The sequence below is a fragment of the Endocarpon pusillum genome (genome assembly GCF_000464535.1).
Source record: "Endocarpon pusillum Z07020 unplaced genomic scaffold scaffold2052, whole genome shotgun sequence".
NCBI classification, from domain to species: Eukaryota; Fungi; Ascomycota; class Eurotiomycetes; order Verrucariales; family Verrucariaceae; genus Endocarpon; species Endocarpon pusillum.
Window position 1 is genome coordinate 55,000 of NW_006916129.1, and position 16,228 is coordinate 71,227.

Genomic DNA, 16,228 nt, shown 5'->3' on the forward strand with positions numbered 1-16,228 from the left:
GCTCGACCTCCGACCCGAACAACCCGGGCGGCGGCGGAGGAAGCGAAAACGTCATCAAGTGGGGTGAATTGCTGGAGCGGTTCCGACAGATCCAGGAGAAAGCCCGACGGAGGAACAGGGCTTTACTTCGCGGCGATGGAGATGAAGAGGATGAGGATGAAGGCATGTTGGATGAGGGGACCAACCAGAGTAGCAGGACGGATTTAGGAGCGGGTGTAGGAGAGAGGGGGAGGGGTAATGGGAACGCGATTGGGAATGCGACCAGGGGGGGTGGAGAGAAGGCATTACCGGATATCCCTGTGATGACGGGGTTGAGATCTGCGCCGCTGGCTGGCGGTGCGGGGAGATCGGGCATGGCGCCGCATCATCCGGGCGGTGGGCTTGGCTCGGGTGCTGGAGCAGGTGCTGGTGCCGGGGTGGGTAGAGAGGCGGGTCGATTCGCTGGTGGTGCTGGACCCGGCTATGGCTCGCGACTGTTGACGCCGGGACCGTCTCGGGCCCGGGTGCCGGAATGCCGCCAGCAGGCGCAGGAGGGCCCGGTCACAGGAAGAGTAAGAGCAGCATCTCCGGATTCGGGAGGTTGAATCTCGGCGGTGCCGGCGCGAGGAGAGAGGTGCTGGTGCTGCTGGCGCTGCTGCTGCTGCTGCAGAGAAGAAGTGATGTTCATGCGAGGTAGCTGAGCACTTATCGGACGCGTCTGCTGAGATGGAGAGATGGAGAGAGAGGGATGGGCGGACAGTACCATATAGATCAGCAGGCTTGGACGAAATATCATCACTGTACGCTTATCGTGCATTGCATTTGTTTCCGTGGATCATCGCCACGCCTCTTCTAAGCACCATATATGTATATATATATATACCTTAGCGGTATTTCTTCGAATGTTGGCAGTGGCTGGATTGCATATTTATGGGAGTCGGGGGTGGTAAGAGAAAGTCAAGCGATAGGTGGAAACAAAACGTAGACAGACAGAGAGAGAGAGAGAGAGAGAGGATGATGTCTACTCGAGTTATTAGAATTTCGGGAGTCTTTCAGGGATGTACGAAGCATTATCGCTGTCTATATCGAGATCAAACCCCACCTCTCGAAGTTGGGTGAACGATGTTTGATGCACAAATTCGCTCCGCAGTGCAGCAAGCAATGACCAAATTAAACGATGGGCTACTGTTTCCGCCCCCGGGACCCACAGACGGCCCCATCGCAATAGGAAATCATCATATCTCATTCATACCCATGCTCGCTCCCATTCCCCCGCGGCTTCACCATCTAAAACCTTTCCCAATGTGTATACAAAAACCGAAAAACTCTGTACTGGAAACCTCCCCCCCGTCTTCCCATCCATCTGATCTGCACATCCCAGGTCCCGATTCTTCTTTTTTTGTCCCCCTAATCCACCATTCCCATACTCATGCGATCCTTCTCGACGTCGAATCGGAATTCTCTCTTGTCCTCTTTGAAGGCGTCGGTGCCGTCAGCGCCCCAGCCCTGTTTCGGCGGTTCCCAGCTCTGTCCTCGCGAGTTCTTGCTGATTGCTGATGATGATGTGGCCGGTGAGTCTGGGGCGGTGAGGGTCGAGTTTCGCGCTGAGGAGGTGGCGAATGATGACGCGGTCAAGGAGTGCCATGATAAGCGTTTCGTGCGAATGCCGCTGCTGTGATGAGGGTTTGTGCGAGCTGAGGATGGGGCCGGCGCGGATGTGAAGGAGACGGTGGTGGGAGAGGTGGGGGGGTGTTGGTGTTGGCTTGCGGCGTAGGTGCTGGAGGAGGAAGTGAATTGCGGGATAGCATGGGCGTTCGAGGAGCTCGAGTCTGCGGTCTGGTAGATGTATTCGCCGTCAACGTATTGGGCGGTTGGGCCAGCTTTCCTGCGGGTGGTGTATCTCTTCTCGAGGCGAAGGAGTTCGAGGCGGTTTTGGAGCTTGGTGAGGAGACCCATCGGGTGAACCTGTCGACTGGGGCAACACGGCTCCCGGTTGATGTACGTTCCAAGACAGGTTTTGAAGATTGTACCGAAGATAGGTCCAGAGCAGATGGAAGCCCCGCTAGCTGCTATGTAATCAGCAGCGTGTAAGACTCGGCGACAGTTGGTGGCCGAAGATGTGTCAAAGCCGTTGAGTGGCAAGCAGGTTCGGCTATGGGCTTCGGATGGAAATCTCGAACGGTCTCGGCTGCAGGATGCTTCTTTCTCTAACGCTTGCTCAGGTGCATGAGCTACAGGTTGGTCAAAGTATCTCCAAGTGGAAGGGGGTCGACTGACAGCTGCATGCGCAAGACTAACGCAACCTGAAATGACATGTAACGGACAAACAGCGTTGAGGACAGCGGGTCGGGCTGGTCGAGGGGGAGCTCACAAGAACAATTCTCGAAGATCAACAGGTAGAAGATGGTAAGAAATGGTGGTTGCCCAGAGATTTCCGAACCAGCTCTTGATTGAGAAATAGAAATAGACTAAGGAGGCGCTGTAGGGAAGCCATACTTTGCCCACCCCAACAGACAGGATAGATAAGACGGCCTTCAAGGTGTCCCCGGCGCATTGCGCGCCAGGGAGACAAGTATTGACTTTTCGATTAGGAAGCGTCATTCTACATCTCCGCAATTAGCGGTAGCGGCTCGGAGGACTTGGATCTTGACTTTGTACTTGGACCTGGACCGGAGGACCTGGAAGCTGCAGCACCGGCAGCGGCCAGGAGGCCAGGACCAGAGGACCTCCGGACCGAAGGCAGACCCAATGCTAAGCATGGTTGAGCCATCCTTTATCACGGTAGGCGTTGTCATTGGGAAGATGTTATTTGCCCAGCTGGTTGGGTTGTTGGTGATGCCGAACCAAGGCACAACGGGAGATTGTCACGGGCTAAAAACAGTTGATGGCCGGACAATGATCTTGGTTGTAACTAGAATTAAGAAGACATCGGGCACGAGCTTGTCGTCCTCAACGATACGTAGTAACAACTTTGGCCCTGAATGATTCGTTGAAGCGTTGCACAGTGCCTGTGTGACCAATGCTGTACCCCAGAAGAGGCTGCCATGTGACAGCAACTCCTGCATATCGCACCTGGAAGGGCCGGCAGTCTAGGGATAGAGTTTAGCGTTTCGGCATCACCAAGGGGTAAGTTTGTGGGGCGCTTAACCATATACCCTAACTATTTATTCTACACGTGGGCGTCATGCACTGTCACTGCAGGAAATTGGCACCAAATTGAGATGTTTTTTCCGTAAAGAAAATGCAGAGGGAAATATTGATCCCCTTTGCGGTGAAATCGATGGACTCATGCATTGTATTGATGTATTGATGTTATCCTTTTGATTATCAGGTCGACGACGGCCAGAGCTGATCAATTTAACCATGATCCATGTCTTTGGGGCCAATCAACTCTCAGCTTCCCTCTCCTCCTTTGCATTTTGCTGTCTCCTTATTTTGTTTTCCTGGAACAGACAAGACTTAGCTCTTCCAATACATTTAAGCTCACCTTTTCTTTGAGATTGTTCGCCATTTTCAGACTGCAGAAACTGCCACATGACTTTTGTATCACCAAACAGGATCCAAGACACCTCGATTTGTCCTTGTTTGCCAGGTAAGCCACCGCAGCCTCAACAACCCAATCGACGACCAGTTTGTAAAAGCCAGCTCAAGTGTTGCCCCTTTGTAGAACTGCATGTTCATGGATGATGTGATCAGACAGATGAATTTGGTGTGCCTCATTACAGGTCTTGCCCTGGACGAATTGTGTCCCACAAATCTGAGCTTGCCACAAAATATTCAAAGAGGAGCCAGGCCATTGGTCCATAATGGGATCGTGCTGGCTCTCCATGGACAGGCGATCAAATCACCCCAAGCATGTTTCGGAGAACAAAGACTCCTTGATCAAGATCGTCTTTGGCACCCGCAGGGCCTCCTGTTCAGGTCCAACATGAATGCCAGTTAGCGAAAAGCAAGAAGCTGTAACATGATTAGTAAGTCATAAGAGATCACTTCGAAGGGAGCGATTACTCACGGCAGCGTCTACTCCATGCTTGACTTGGTAGTAATACGGCGAAATACCTAAGACGAGTGAAGTATTGCAAAACGTAATATTGCAGAACGTAGAACCTTCAGATGTGAAGTTCAAGGGCAATCTAGCAACAGACTTTATGTGCGGGATGAGATGAATGAGACAATTGGTGAACACATCAAGCGCCAAGGGAACATGTGGTTGGGTTCAAGGTATGGAACGGGAGCATGCAGCGGTGGGCATAGCTTAGTTGTATGGGAATAGTGAAAGGATTACCAAGTGCGGACAAGGTCCAAGGACAGCAGACAAGCACAGCGTTTCTATATCCATTGAGCAGAAAGACACTGAAAAGAGCAAGATTGAGGCCTCTACTTTCCCGACCTCCAACATAGAATGCTGAATTAGCTGAAGGCATAAAGTGCTCGCCCTTTGTGGTAACTGCTGATCCCATCGATTGCACTGATGAGTCGTAGTCCTTCCGCATCAAAAATCGACCTTGGTGGTGTTCAAAGTGTTGTCCGCCCAAACTTCGGGTGAGCATAATGTGGCGCTCTACCCTTCGCTGTCTTCATCATGCTCCTGCAACATTGATCATTCCTTGACCTAATCAGCTGCGAACTTGCAGGCTGGCGATCCGCTGGGATGCTCGTGATAGTAACAGCCTTCTAGACTTGATGGGTCAACTTCCTTTCTGAATGCCCAATCACGGACCGCCCAGAACGTGTCAATAGCAGTCGAACTTCCCTTGGCCAGAAAAGCATTGATGTCAGAACGAAGCGAACTCGATGGCATGTAAGGATCAGGATCTATATTCCCGCAATATTCATGCAGATCGTATGCTAGTTGATCGAGACCGAAACTTTTCAACTTTCCCTCGAAGCCTTCATGCTTAGCAAGCAGTTCCAGGAGGTCTACCCCCATCCGTGTACGAGCGTAGAACCGGCGTACAGCATCCATCAAATCGTTCTTGAGCACCACCATAATGAATCTGTCAGCCATAAGATATGTCTCAAATGCGATACACGCATCCTGCTTGGTCTCGATTTTCTTGACGACTCCAGAGTAGAGCCATGTAAGAAACCAACTGAAGGCTTCGGGTACGTCTTCGCTCAAACAGACCTCGTTGTTGCGACCCTCCGGAAAGGCGTCAGTGAGACTTCCACGAAAGTATGGACATTTGGAGACGAGCAATGCTTTATGAACCCGGTAAGCTTGTCGCTTCTTGCCGACATATACTGTGACGATTTCAGAAGTAGCAAAACTAGTCAGATATCAGTATATCGATCATATAATATTAGTGTCCTTACTGTCCAGTTGCTGTCTCTTCACGACTGGACTCCACCTCTGTTGTCGAGGACTCATCAGTCGACCCCTGATCACAAGCTGTTGCCGATCTGGAAGTCATGTTGTGTATTGTTGGGAACACTGAACTAGGGACTGCCTGCTGTTTTACATTAATAAATCTTAGTATACCATAAACAATGGCGGCACCATTGATGGGCATTGCATACCTGAGTGGCAGGTCGATGCGGGTTTCGAAATATCGATTGTTTTGGGGGAAGAGATCAATGGCAATAGTGTGATAGCCAGCTGTAGTAAGAGTTCAAACCGTCTTACTTTGCAGCACTTGTCAAACTGGTTTGGAAAAGCTAGATCACGACTGTGAAGCAACTGAAGTTGGCGAACGGATCTGTTAAAGGAGACAAGGGAGAGACAGAGAGTAAAGAAGTGGCTTGCCAAAGAGTTATTTGCATTTCAAACAGCAGTCGACCCTACTGGAGTGTTTAGAAGTGAAGCCGGTTACGATTACCGAGGCCTATATGCTGTGAACACAACCATGGACTAGATTAAATGCTTCGACCTACATATTACAAAAGTCAGCAATAGAAGCGAAGGGACTGCATCAACGTCGAGTGAGTTCCTTGAAAAGATCAGCACTTACCGGAAGTATGCCCGCAGATACACAATCTGCCACGCCCCTAGCCCGACAAGCATACCCATTGTTCCGAAGGCAAACCATTTGACTCGTTCGTTGGTGCTCTCATTGGTATCTCTTAGCTTCTGTTCTCTTCCTCTCAGATACTCCATCTCAGTCACAATCTCGTTGACGGTCTCCTCGATTCGGCGGAGCTCGGTCTCAACGGGCTTCAGCTTTTCAGCAGCTTGTATTCCAGACCAGTCTTTGGCATCGGCGCCAATATCGATATCGAGCTCAACGTGGCGGGAAGGAGGTGACCTTGAATCTTGAAGTGCGTTAGCAAATATCAGCTTGTCGAGACGAAGAATGTTGGTGAGAGCTGCTTCCTCTCGCGACGGGAAATTGTAATGTACATACAGCTTGAGCTGGCCAAATTGTTCTCAAAGCAGACATCGAACGCCGTATCTGCAAGACTGGTAAAAGCCATTCTTGTCTCCCCCGTAATATCCTTCGGCCGTCCGTAGTCGTTGCCCACCGAATCCTTAATCTGCAGAAGTGGAAAAAGGTCAGTCTCCCGTCAGCAAATGCTCCATCCATTGACTAGTAGTATTCACATACATGCATATTGACAACTTGTCCATCCCCTCTACTGCCATCCACTATCGCCGTGACAACGACCAAGGTATCTTTATTGACAAAATTCCGTATGCATCGCTCATTCTTGCTGTGGGGCGGTTGAGCAAGGAGGTCGAATTTCAGGGCGTCTATGAGGTGCAGAGTGGTGAGCAACAGCAATGCTGTCCTCCACGAAGAATGCATGCCAAAAGCTAACAATTACCGCCTGAGCATCAAGGAAGTCCACTCTGGAAGAGGTGTACAATCGGGACAGGCTCGCAGGTTTCGGGATTATAATTGGCGTGGGGAGGGATAGGCAAAAAAAGATAAGGAGACAGGGGTGCTTGGAAAATTACTACGCATGTTACTTGAATCGGGCCAGGGACCAAGAGCAGGATGAATGACACAAATAATGATTCATAACCATTTTGCTCCTCCATTTGATATTTCAATATATAGCCTGTTTACAATATGTGCGCTGAAGGAAATATACATATCTCAAGATCCTTCCCAAGATCCTTCCCAAGATTTCTCCCAAGATCTCGTTGCCCATTATGAGATGTCCGAACTTGTGCTCCGCCCGAAAATCGTATGCTACGTCGTGGCTCGTTCAGATGACCAATATTCAAGCAGCAACTCGCCTCTTTCTCGAAAAAAACCTCGTCAAGCCCCCTTCATCATTATTCACGTCCATACCCTGAGCGGCCGACTTCTGTCGGTTCCGCTCTACATGTGCAGCATATGTTGTATGAGTAGGCTTGTAGCTGTCAAATCGAGAGCCAGACTGGACTAGATGAGGTGATGAAGGTCTGGGCTGATTGCCTGGTCGAGCAGAGGTGGGAGATCTGTTGGAAGTCTGCAGCGAAGATCTGGCGTCACCGTTCCGGCCGAGGCTATGCGTTGATGCGGTCCTTTTCATGCGGTCCATAAATCCACCATTTGCCGTCTTTCTCCGGAGATTTGGTGATTGTGAAGCTAAGGTTTTTGTGGAGAGCATGAGTGGTTGAGGTTGAGTTTGGCTCTCGGTAGGTGGGGAGGTATTGCGCAAGAAGTCGATTAAGCTCTCCTCATCATACCGTGGTGGTTTGCCCAAGCCATCATCTATCTCGTCATCATTTTCTACGTCAATGGCATATGGGTCCTTTACCCTAGTCTGCTTGCGGATCGGCTGCTTGCTTGTCTCCGAGGCACGTTTTGGGACTTGGGCCGTACCAAGATTCGAGCTATTTGCGGGATTCAACGCCGTTCGGTTTGTCGAATCCATTAAACCTGTTCGAGAGTCTACCGTAGACTTTGTGACCACTGAAGCCCCTTGATTGCTTGAGCCAGAATATGGGCTATCAAAATTCTGTGGTGTTCCAAGCGAATTGAACTCGTCTGAATCCATGGTTGTTCGGAATGGTGCCACCGTACGCGGTATCCTGTGTGTGCCATCGCCCTTAGCACGCGGCGGTCCTTCTCGGATGAAGTCAATCAGGTCAGAGTTGGCACCCCTCACTACTGGATCCCTTGCCAGGAAACGTGGCGCAGCACTCTTTGCGCGTTTAGGCTGCGCAGGCTGGGCAGGCTCTGCCGGAAGTGACGACACTGCCTTTGGTAGTTGTCCTGGACTTTCAGGCCCAGTAGATTTGGCGAAGTCAGCTAGGTCTCTTGTTGAGGCCTTTTCGACCTTTGGATCGCGTGGTCGTTGTTGATTACGTAGAAATTTTGAAACAGGTGATAATGGGGGTTTCTGCTCGTTTATTCCCAGCTGTGGTGGGTCAACAGCAACTGCAGCGCTCGGCTGTCTCGCGAAGGAATGAGGAGGACTCGCCCGGAGCCCGTTCATTCCATCTGCCGGACTACTAGACTTCCTCCGAACTGCTTCCGGCTCAACCGACCCCAGAGGTGCAGTGTCTTTGAAGAAGTCTGCTAACTCCCGAGTTGGGCTTTTGCGTCGTGGTGTTTCAGGTGCCTGCAAGAGGGTAAACGCTCAATAATATTCCATTCATCAAAAATATGTGCACTTACCTCCATTCCCCTCATGGTTCGTGGTGTAAGTGTATATTTCAAGGTTTCCTCACTTTGGATCAGACTGTCCAAACGCGCTTTCTTGTCATCTTGCTCTACATTGCGCTTATAGCTTCCGCCATTACTCGTAGGAGTATCGACAGAGGCACCAGTCACGCTGCCCTGTTTTAGAGACGACATACGTGAGCTCGCTGTTCCCGGCCTACTGTCCTTTGTGCTATGGGATGTGCTTGGTCGAACAACGTGATCATTCACATCTTGAGCAGCCCCTGCGCCAGAGTAGACGCGCTGAACGCCAGCACGGTCGGAAGCGACCGACATAGTTGATTTTGCCTCACGGTCGAACCCGAGCAATTTACTGCTGCTCGAAGAGCCTTTTGTATGGCGAGAGGACTTCGAATTACTTCTGGTCTTGGTCTCTCCATCTTCGGATGAAAAACCAGCTTGGCCTTGACGTTTCTGAGCTTCGCTTGTGGGCGTTGTGGGGAACGTTTCATCCGGGACTTCAATTGATTTTCCAATGATCTCCTGGCTAAGAGCAATAGGTTGTGCTCCAGTGTGCTCAGGGTGAGCTGCTGCAGCTGGAGTAAACGTACCCAGCTGAATAGTATAATTTTGCTCATGACGTGGAGCAGACTCGTTGGGGACCTTCGAAGACGTCCGTGGCGGATGTGCTATAATTGGTAGAGCAGGCTCAAGCGTGGTGGTCGCATGTGTGCTCAGCGCCATGGAAGATGTTGGTGCCTCAAGGCTGTCGGGAGGTGGTATTCTGTCTGACAGAGGAAGTAGTTTTGAAAGCTGTTTGTCTACCTTGGCCACAGACATATCGATTGCCTTTCCCACCTCTGTCTCGTTGGAAGAATACCCAGCAGGGAAGCTCCCAGGCATTGCTAACCCCACAATCGAAAAGCTTCTAGGCTCGTCAATACTACCTATTGACTTATCAGAACTCTCAGGGCCCTGCGGCAGCATATCTTGTCCTCTTTCTTGTCCAGCATTTATATCTCGTACCTTAGCACCCTTTTCAAGCGCTTCAGTAGCGTGCAAAGCACGATTTACAACATTACTTGACGGGGCTCGCGGACTTAGAGTCGGGCTAGTAGGAAGAGAACGGGACCTTGTGTGCTGAACTGTGGGCCTGATCTCAGCAACCTGAGAGGAGTGAGATCCTTCGGTCGACAAGATTGGTGTTACAGGCGCGGTCTGGGAAGAAAGATGCTCCAAGCTTCTTCTTCTCTGTAAATTTTGCTCGCCAGATCTTCGATATGTATTAGTTATACGTCCACTGTCGTGGGCATATGCTAGGCCAGGAATTTCGATCTCATTGACATCATTTTCAGCAATCGGCAACGGTATCCGAGCAGGGTCGTTCTCGTGAAGAACTTCTGCGACAGAAAGCTGGTGTTCAGGCGCTGAAGTAGCGTCCAAAGTGGCCATGCTTGCTTTGCGACTGTGTCCAGGGAACGAGAGCGATTCAGGCGAGATTGGTCGGGATGTAGGGTCGGTTGGTATTCGAACTTGGTGTCTCCATCCTCGCCATAGTTTCTGTAGCGGACCGTCACGGCCCAGATGTCTCATATCTGCATCGCTAACCACTACTCGATCTGAGAAAAAGGAAAGGGCTGCGGTGGGATCCAGGTTGCCTTGACTAGCGTGGGATTTCGAAAGCTTCCTCTGCATCACTTGCGCAATGTGAGCCAATGCCTGTTCTGCAAGGAACTCAATCACTGAAGTTAGGAAAATGGCGGCAGCTGTGGTAACTCTGCTAGGGTGGCTGGAAAATCTGCGCGGCCTGCCGCCACGTTCGTCGAGATTCTCACGCTCAATGTACTCGTCCTCGTCGTCCTCTTCCAGATCACCCAATCGACTATAGACCATACAGCGCAAACGAGCCAGCTTCCAAGCCAGCTCGAGGTCGAATTCACGCTGCATTCCTGGGTCGAGATTGGTCTCCAAATTCTCGTCGTCATCCTCATCGTCCCCCAAATACTCCCTAAGCTCTTCATCTGCGGCCGCCAATGCTGCTTTTCCGAGCTTTGGTTTAAGAACACTTTGTGTTGCAGGTTTCACCAGAGATAGCTTGGTCGACTTTGCCGCCAGAAGGATATTGAAGAGTATGTGGTCAAGAAAGCTGTTTAATTGAGTGAGTGCGCAAGCGGAGATGGTCACCCCGTCTGTCTCTAGTTCGGAGGATACCAATTGTGATGCGGCGGAAACGGCGATATATGCAGGTTCAGGATTGATGGAAGCTGGGGGCGAGAGTAGCGCATAGCTTGAGAGAGACGAGCCTTCGCTCGGAATGCTAACAGTGCGCCCACTATTGGAATGCATCATTGTATGGTTTTTCGCTCAGCTCTTCCAATGTACTGGCCAAATTCATCGATCGTATGGATTGTAACGGGGTATGCTTCCACACGCTCAGCTTGGAACGATCAAATGGATCCTAGGAATTGCGCCACAAAACTGTAGGCTTGACTCAGAGCAAACAACTACACAGCACCACACAACCAGTGAAAAGCTCTTTGACCGAAGTTGTTTGTGAAGGGATTCAGGCGTGAGATTTGCGCATGTCGAGGAGGCTGTGAATGATGGAGGCAGAGATGGCGACCAAGGTTGAGCAAACGGAGCGGGACAGAGATATAGAATTCAAATGGGTACCGGTTCAGAAGTTTGATATAGAGAGATGCAGCGTGGATTGACAAGTCAAAAGGTATGCAATCGGGCATCAACGATGCGATTCGCGCATAGTTTGAATGATGCTAGTCGAGCGAAGATCAGACAGGCAGAGGTACTAGCATAGTGATGAGGGCTTCGGCATCAGACTTCATATCGCCACAATCAAAAGGAGAGGCAGAGGAAGTCGACGGTATGGTGAGCAGCTTTCAAGCTGCGACTAATCGCAAAAAGCTGAGTGTACGGAGTAACAGGAACAATGATAGAAAAGTTACGAGATCTGCGACGAAGGCTTTGGAATAGGCTTAAGGCTTTGATGGAAAGATTGACTTTGACACCAACACTAAAGCCGGATAATCAAATCGGCTCCGCGCTGCACTAGTTGGCCTCAGCACGCCTGATTCATTTACTACATACTCCGTACTACGGTAGGTGTAGGATGGTTGGCAAATACTTGGGTGCCTGGTGAGTATTCGAGAGCTGCAAAAGACTCCCGCTCATTTAGGCGCTCAATGCACCGGTTAGGGGGGATCTGGACAGTACCGAACTGCACAGGGAGCGTTTGTGTACTGGGGCGAGGAACTAGCGAGTAGCTAGGCAAAATATGTCCTCAGAACCAACCAATGTGTAAGTAGTTTTCACAAGCCACATCGGGTCGACATCTTTCTGCTCCACAATAAGACTAACTTAGGAGTCAAAGTACTACTTCTTTGCTTGACTACTAACTACTAAGTTCGGCCCAATCAGGATTACTAACTGCATACAGCAAATCGCGCACTCTCTCTCCACCTTTACGGTTCCTTGGTTCTTCTGAAAATATGAGAACTTCTGGCTTAGACAGCCATCGAGCCAGCTGACCAATAGTGCGGTAGCTGTTCAGCTATCGCATCTCGATCTTGCGCAAGCAGCTGAGTGTCGCTGGTGAAATCAGTGATGCTCACTTCCTGGCTCCAAATGATGAGATTGGTAAATGCTTGCTCCTGAACAAGAGTCTACGTGGTCGGTCTGTTTGCTTCCTTGTACTAGTATGTGTTGGTTACATGCATTCGGCAATCTGCTACAAGGCTGTGGAAATGGAGTGGCAGCTGGCGCTTCCTTGATGAAACAATGATGGGAAGCACAACTCGTACATTGCATCGGTACAGGTAACGCAAGCCATCCGGGTTGTTAGTGTCACGGCTCGCAGCCACCGAAACTAACTTCTTCTTGACATCCATGAGTACTGTACTCTGTACCTTGGTTGGCAGGCTGTTGCTAGTCATTCAATGGAATGCCCTGATTGTGAGTACCCTATTATGGTGGTATATGTTGTTGCACTGCCTATTATGCCAATACTGGTTATGCAGCAGGACGGATGGCGGTCTTGCTGAATGGTTGTACTATGTACTCCGTACTTACGTAGTATTGTTTGTTGGGGTCCGGCCAACTATGCATCGACCTTCTCCTGCCAAGCGTAGAAGCAGATTGCAGACATCCGTAAACAATACTTTGATTTTCCCATGACGATCGGCGTCTTGTCTGCGAAGCTGTCTTCCAATTGATTAGGAATCTCACGATGTCCTCCAAGCTACCTGATGATGGTTAGAGCAAGAACTTATTTCCTGCTGGTTCGCCACGAGTCAAGAGTCAAGAAGGCCGTAAGCCACTATATTACACGCTAGTTCTGCGCTAGCTCCTTACGGTCTAAAACATGCTTAGGTTCGGAAGTTTCACGAAAAGGGGTTGCATTTCCGCCGACAGCTTCCAGAGCCATTCCAACACCAGGTCGAGGTTTTGCCATTACTTACTTCAATTTTAATCAAGCATCTACGCGCCCGTCGGCTTGTAAGCAATGAGTGATAGAACCCAGGCTTTATGATACCATGTCTTTCGGCAGCTTATCGTGCAGATCCAACCTCAAATACTGAGTGCCTTGCAAATCCGTGCTCAATCAAAGGACTGTGGTTGTTAAGAAATTCGCCGTCAATTGATTGAGCAGGCCCGCCAGAACTGGCAGTTGTGTATCTCGATCTTATGTCCGCTTTTGGCGAGCAGAAATGCTCCAATTCTTTCCCGAAAGCCTTGTTCCGGCTTGCTGATCCTGGGGTCTGTTGCTCTACACTTGACACGACCTATGTTGGTTTCAATCTACTATCAGCCCATGTAGCTTGTTATCTTACATTACAGCACATGGATGGATGAGACGCCGTCCCAGTGAGAATTAGTATCACGCACGAAGCAGCTCGTATCCTTGGGTAAAATGGAGAAGCTTTGCGTTTACCCATTGTCGTATCCAAGCTCTATACTTGTTGGTTGTCTTGGAGCTGTGGAAGGTTGTTGGTCTGGATGCTCATTTCATCACCACAAGAAGAAGATCTGTAGCGGGACCAGCCTATCCTTACTGCCTGCCATCATTGCTCGCACGACTCCTATCAACTCCAACGACTTACCCTTTATCACTCTCATCGCACCACGAGCCTGCTGAAGAGTTCCTGCTTTATGGTGTTAGCTGGACTCAATGAGTCATGCCTGGGCGTTGCGAGGGGCGCAACGCGTCAAGGTTGGAAGAAGTACATCCGCAGGAATCGAAAAGGAAAGCATACCGAGATTCAGCAATCAAGATGGACTGTATTTGTGAGGAGACTAGAAGGATCATGTGGATCAGCCATTATCTACTACCGAGATCACCAACGACCTTCACCCCTAGGGAAAACGGTTGCCCAGGAAATCGGTCTCGGTAATGCGGCGTCCCTGGACTCGATTGAGAATGGTCCTCTGAGATTGGACCTTGGTGGGCTTTTTCTCCGAGCGAGCAACAACAGAAGCTGGCCACGTACCTGCTGTCAAGTTGGCTCGACCAGAGCAGCACCCTGAACACTTATCGTCCACCCGTGCTGATCCAGTCGTGATTCTTTCCCAGCAACCATTAGCCCATTTCCTGTCGGTTGTGTTGGCGCATTTTGAATACACCCTCTTCCCCCAGTGCCTGCACTGAGAGTGATAGATGTCTTCTTGGTAGCACATGGTGTTCAGTGGTGGATGGTTTGTTTGAAATTTTCCTAAAAACCTTGATCAGCCTTTTCCTTGTGAGAGCAAGAGCTCAACAAGGTCTTCTTTTTTTTTATTCCGATCACGATCCCTGAGGGCGAAGGCCAATCCCCAAGCTGCAACTAAAGTGCTTATTTAAAGAACGAACTCAGCAGCAGCACCGATCACGGAGCATATCAATCCGATGGAAATAGCAGATAACAGTAAGGCTTCTTTTGTGCTCACCTTTTGACGACTCATCGTCACATTATGTTTCCCTCTTTGTTGTCCTTTGACCCTCAATCTTCCGTTGTTGATCAAGATACATGCCTTTGTATTGGCAATGAGTGGACAAAGACTCCTTGGAGTGTATAGCTTAGTTCGAGTACAAAGCTGTATGGAGGATAATGTTGACGTTCTGCGTTAGTCCGGTCATGACCATGGCCTTCCCATAACAACACAGAGTAAGAGTGGTTGACTATTGTAAGGATGAATGCATCTGTCGATTAACAGCCTCTGGGTGAGTAATTGAAGAAGAGGATGACGAGATGAGCCTGTTGTTGGGGCGCTTGAAAGCGGATAGCCAAGGGACGTGACAACAACGATTTGGCGAGAAGAAGCGGCTGTGATACATTAAATGCAAGATCTTGCTTTTCACACTTCACTCAGTTTGTCCATACAACAGACGCGTACTTGCGTCTTCCATACAGTCTTTCGTCTTCAGCAGCCATATTCTCCTACCATTGTTCGGCATGCGCAACGATCCGGTCCACCCTTGATGAATCTCATATTCTGCAGCCCAATGACATTTTATGGACTTTTCAGCTTGAGCACAGCATGATTGGGTGCATGAGACAATCTACTCTTTTGGGAAAGGTCATATCGACATCATGCTAGTGTGGAAAACCTTGCTCAGGCTGGATCCATACTATGTTATACGTTGGGATGGCACTAGAGAAGGATGCGTACGATCATGCATTCACACAGCAATACTACATAGTAATCTTTTGTCGCGTGCAGTATGACAGTCAGGATTGATATGGAAATGCATAGATGTTCGGGAGAAGTTTGGGCTCGTGTTTATCAGCGCCAAATGATCGTTTTTCTTCTCAGACAGCTCTCACCATGCTCCATGCATATTGTCCTCCTGGCATCCATGTGTCGGGCAGACTTCCAGCTTTGAAGATCATTTTTCTTTGTTTGACCTGGTGGCCGCCTGGATATGGAAAGTTTCCAGAGTCAACTCAATCTGATTGTACCATTCGCACTTTCTATAGCAGGCAGGTACATTGATATGGTGAAATCGCATTGATCTATCACATTGATTTCTATCTGACATCTGCAGCCACCAAAGTCACAGCAGACCAGCTGAGTGCAAACCCACATCTATGCTCCAGATGGATTCAGCGAGAAACTAACCTGTTTGGCCTTCATTCAAATCCTTTCCATTCCTTACCTGACAGCTTCGCCCAAAGCTCGATCGGCCCTTCCTCACCACTCTTCCAAACCTTTCTGTCAATATGATGCTTGGGAGCCTCGAATTTAGCCACTGTTGGTGACGGCATTGGACTGAGCCTCGGGACAAATGGCGACCATGGTGAGCTTCCCTTGCCAGAGGAATTGTCAGTTGAGTTCGTAGTGTTATTATTGTTGGTGGACATCTTAGAATGAACCCTGAGAAGATGGAAGTTGTATCAGGACTCTGAAATGGATGTCGGCACTTTATGCTACATATACATTGGCGGCGGTGAACAATCAAACCAGCTTCATTGTTCTCATGCTACCTGGGACAAAAGGCCACTACAATTTCATTCTGATTGTAAGACCAGAAGGCTGACTGGGGATTCCAAGGACTCCAGGACAATGTCCGAAACATGAAATTCCAATCAGGTTCTAGATACAATCATGAATGATATCGACTCCTCAAGCTCGTGGCCTGGATTAAATCAAGTAGACAGACTGTAAGCATTAATGACATTATTACTGAGAGAGAGTTCTGCAACAATGCTAAGCATATT

At 49.5% G+C, this 16,228-nt stretch overlaps 3 protein-coding genes across 3 annotated transcripts in view; 1 reads left to right on the forward strand and 2 right to left on the reverse strand.

Moving 5' to 3' along the window:
- EPUS_05028 (uncharacterized protein) overlaps window positions 1–584 on the forward strand; it is a gene marked incomplete at both ends in the record, with an annotated part of 3,509 nt that extends 2,925 nt beyond the window's left edge. The window contains one exon of the mRNA XM_007803192.1: window positions 40–584. Coding sequence (XP_007801383.1) covers window positions 40–584 — 545 coding nt within the window. The remainder of the gene's footprint in view (window positions 1–39) is intronic.
- Window positions 585–1,386: 802 nt separating this feature from the next.
- EPUS_05029 (uncharacterized protein) lies at window positions 1,387–1,935 on the reverse strand (the record flags this gene model as incomplete). Its single annotated transcript, XM_007803193.1, has 1 exon — window positions 1,387–1,935. One exon carries the CDS (start codon window positions 1,933–1,935, stop codon window positions 1,387–1,389), a length of 549 nt encoding a protein of 182 aa, XP_007801384.1.
- Window positions 1,936–4,591: 2,656 nt separating this feature from the next.
- On the reverse strand, window positions 4,592–10,862 carry EPUS_05030 (uncharacterized protein; the record flags this gene model as incomplete). Its single annotated transcript, XM_007803194.1, has 6 exons — window positions 4,592–5,249; window positions 5,931–6,231; window positions 6,324–6,453; window positions 6,525–6,670; window positions 7,218–8,475; window positions 8,532–10,862. The coding sequence occupies 6 exons, from the start codon at window positions 10,860–10,862 to the stop codon at window positions 4,592–4,594; spliced, it is 4,824 nt and encodes a 1,607-aa protein (XP_007801385.1).
- Window positions 10,863–16,228: the final 5,366 nt, after the last annotated feature.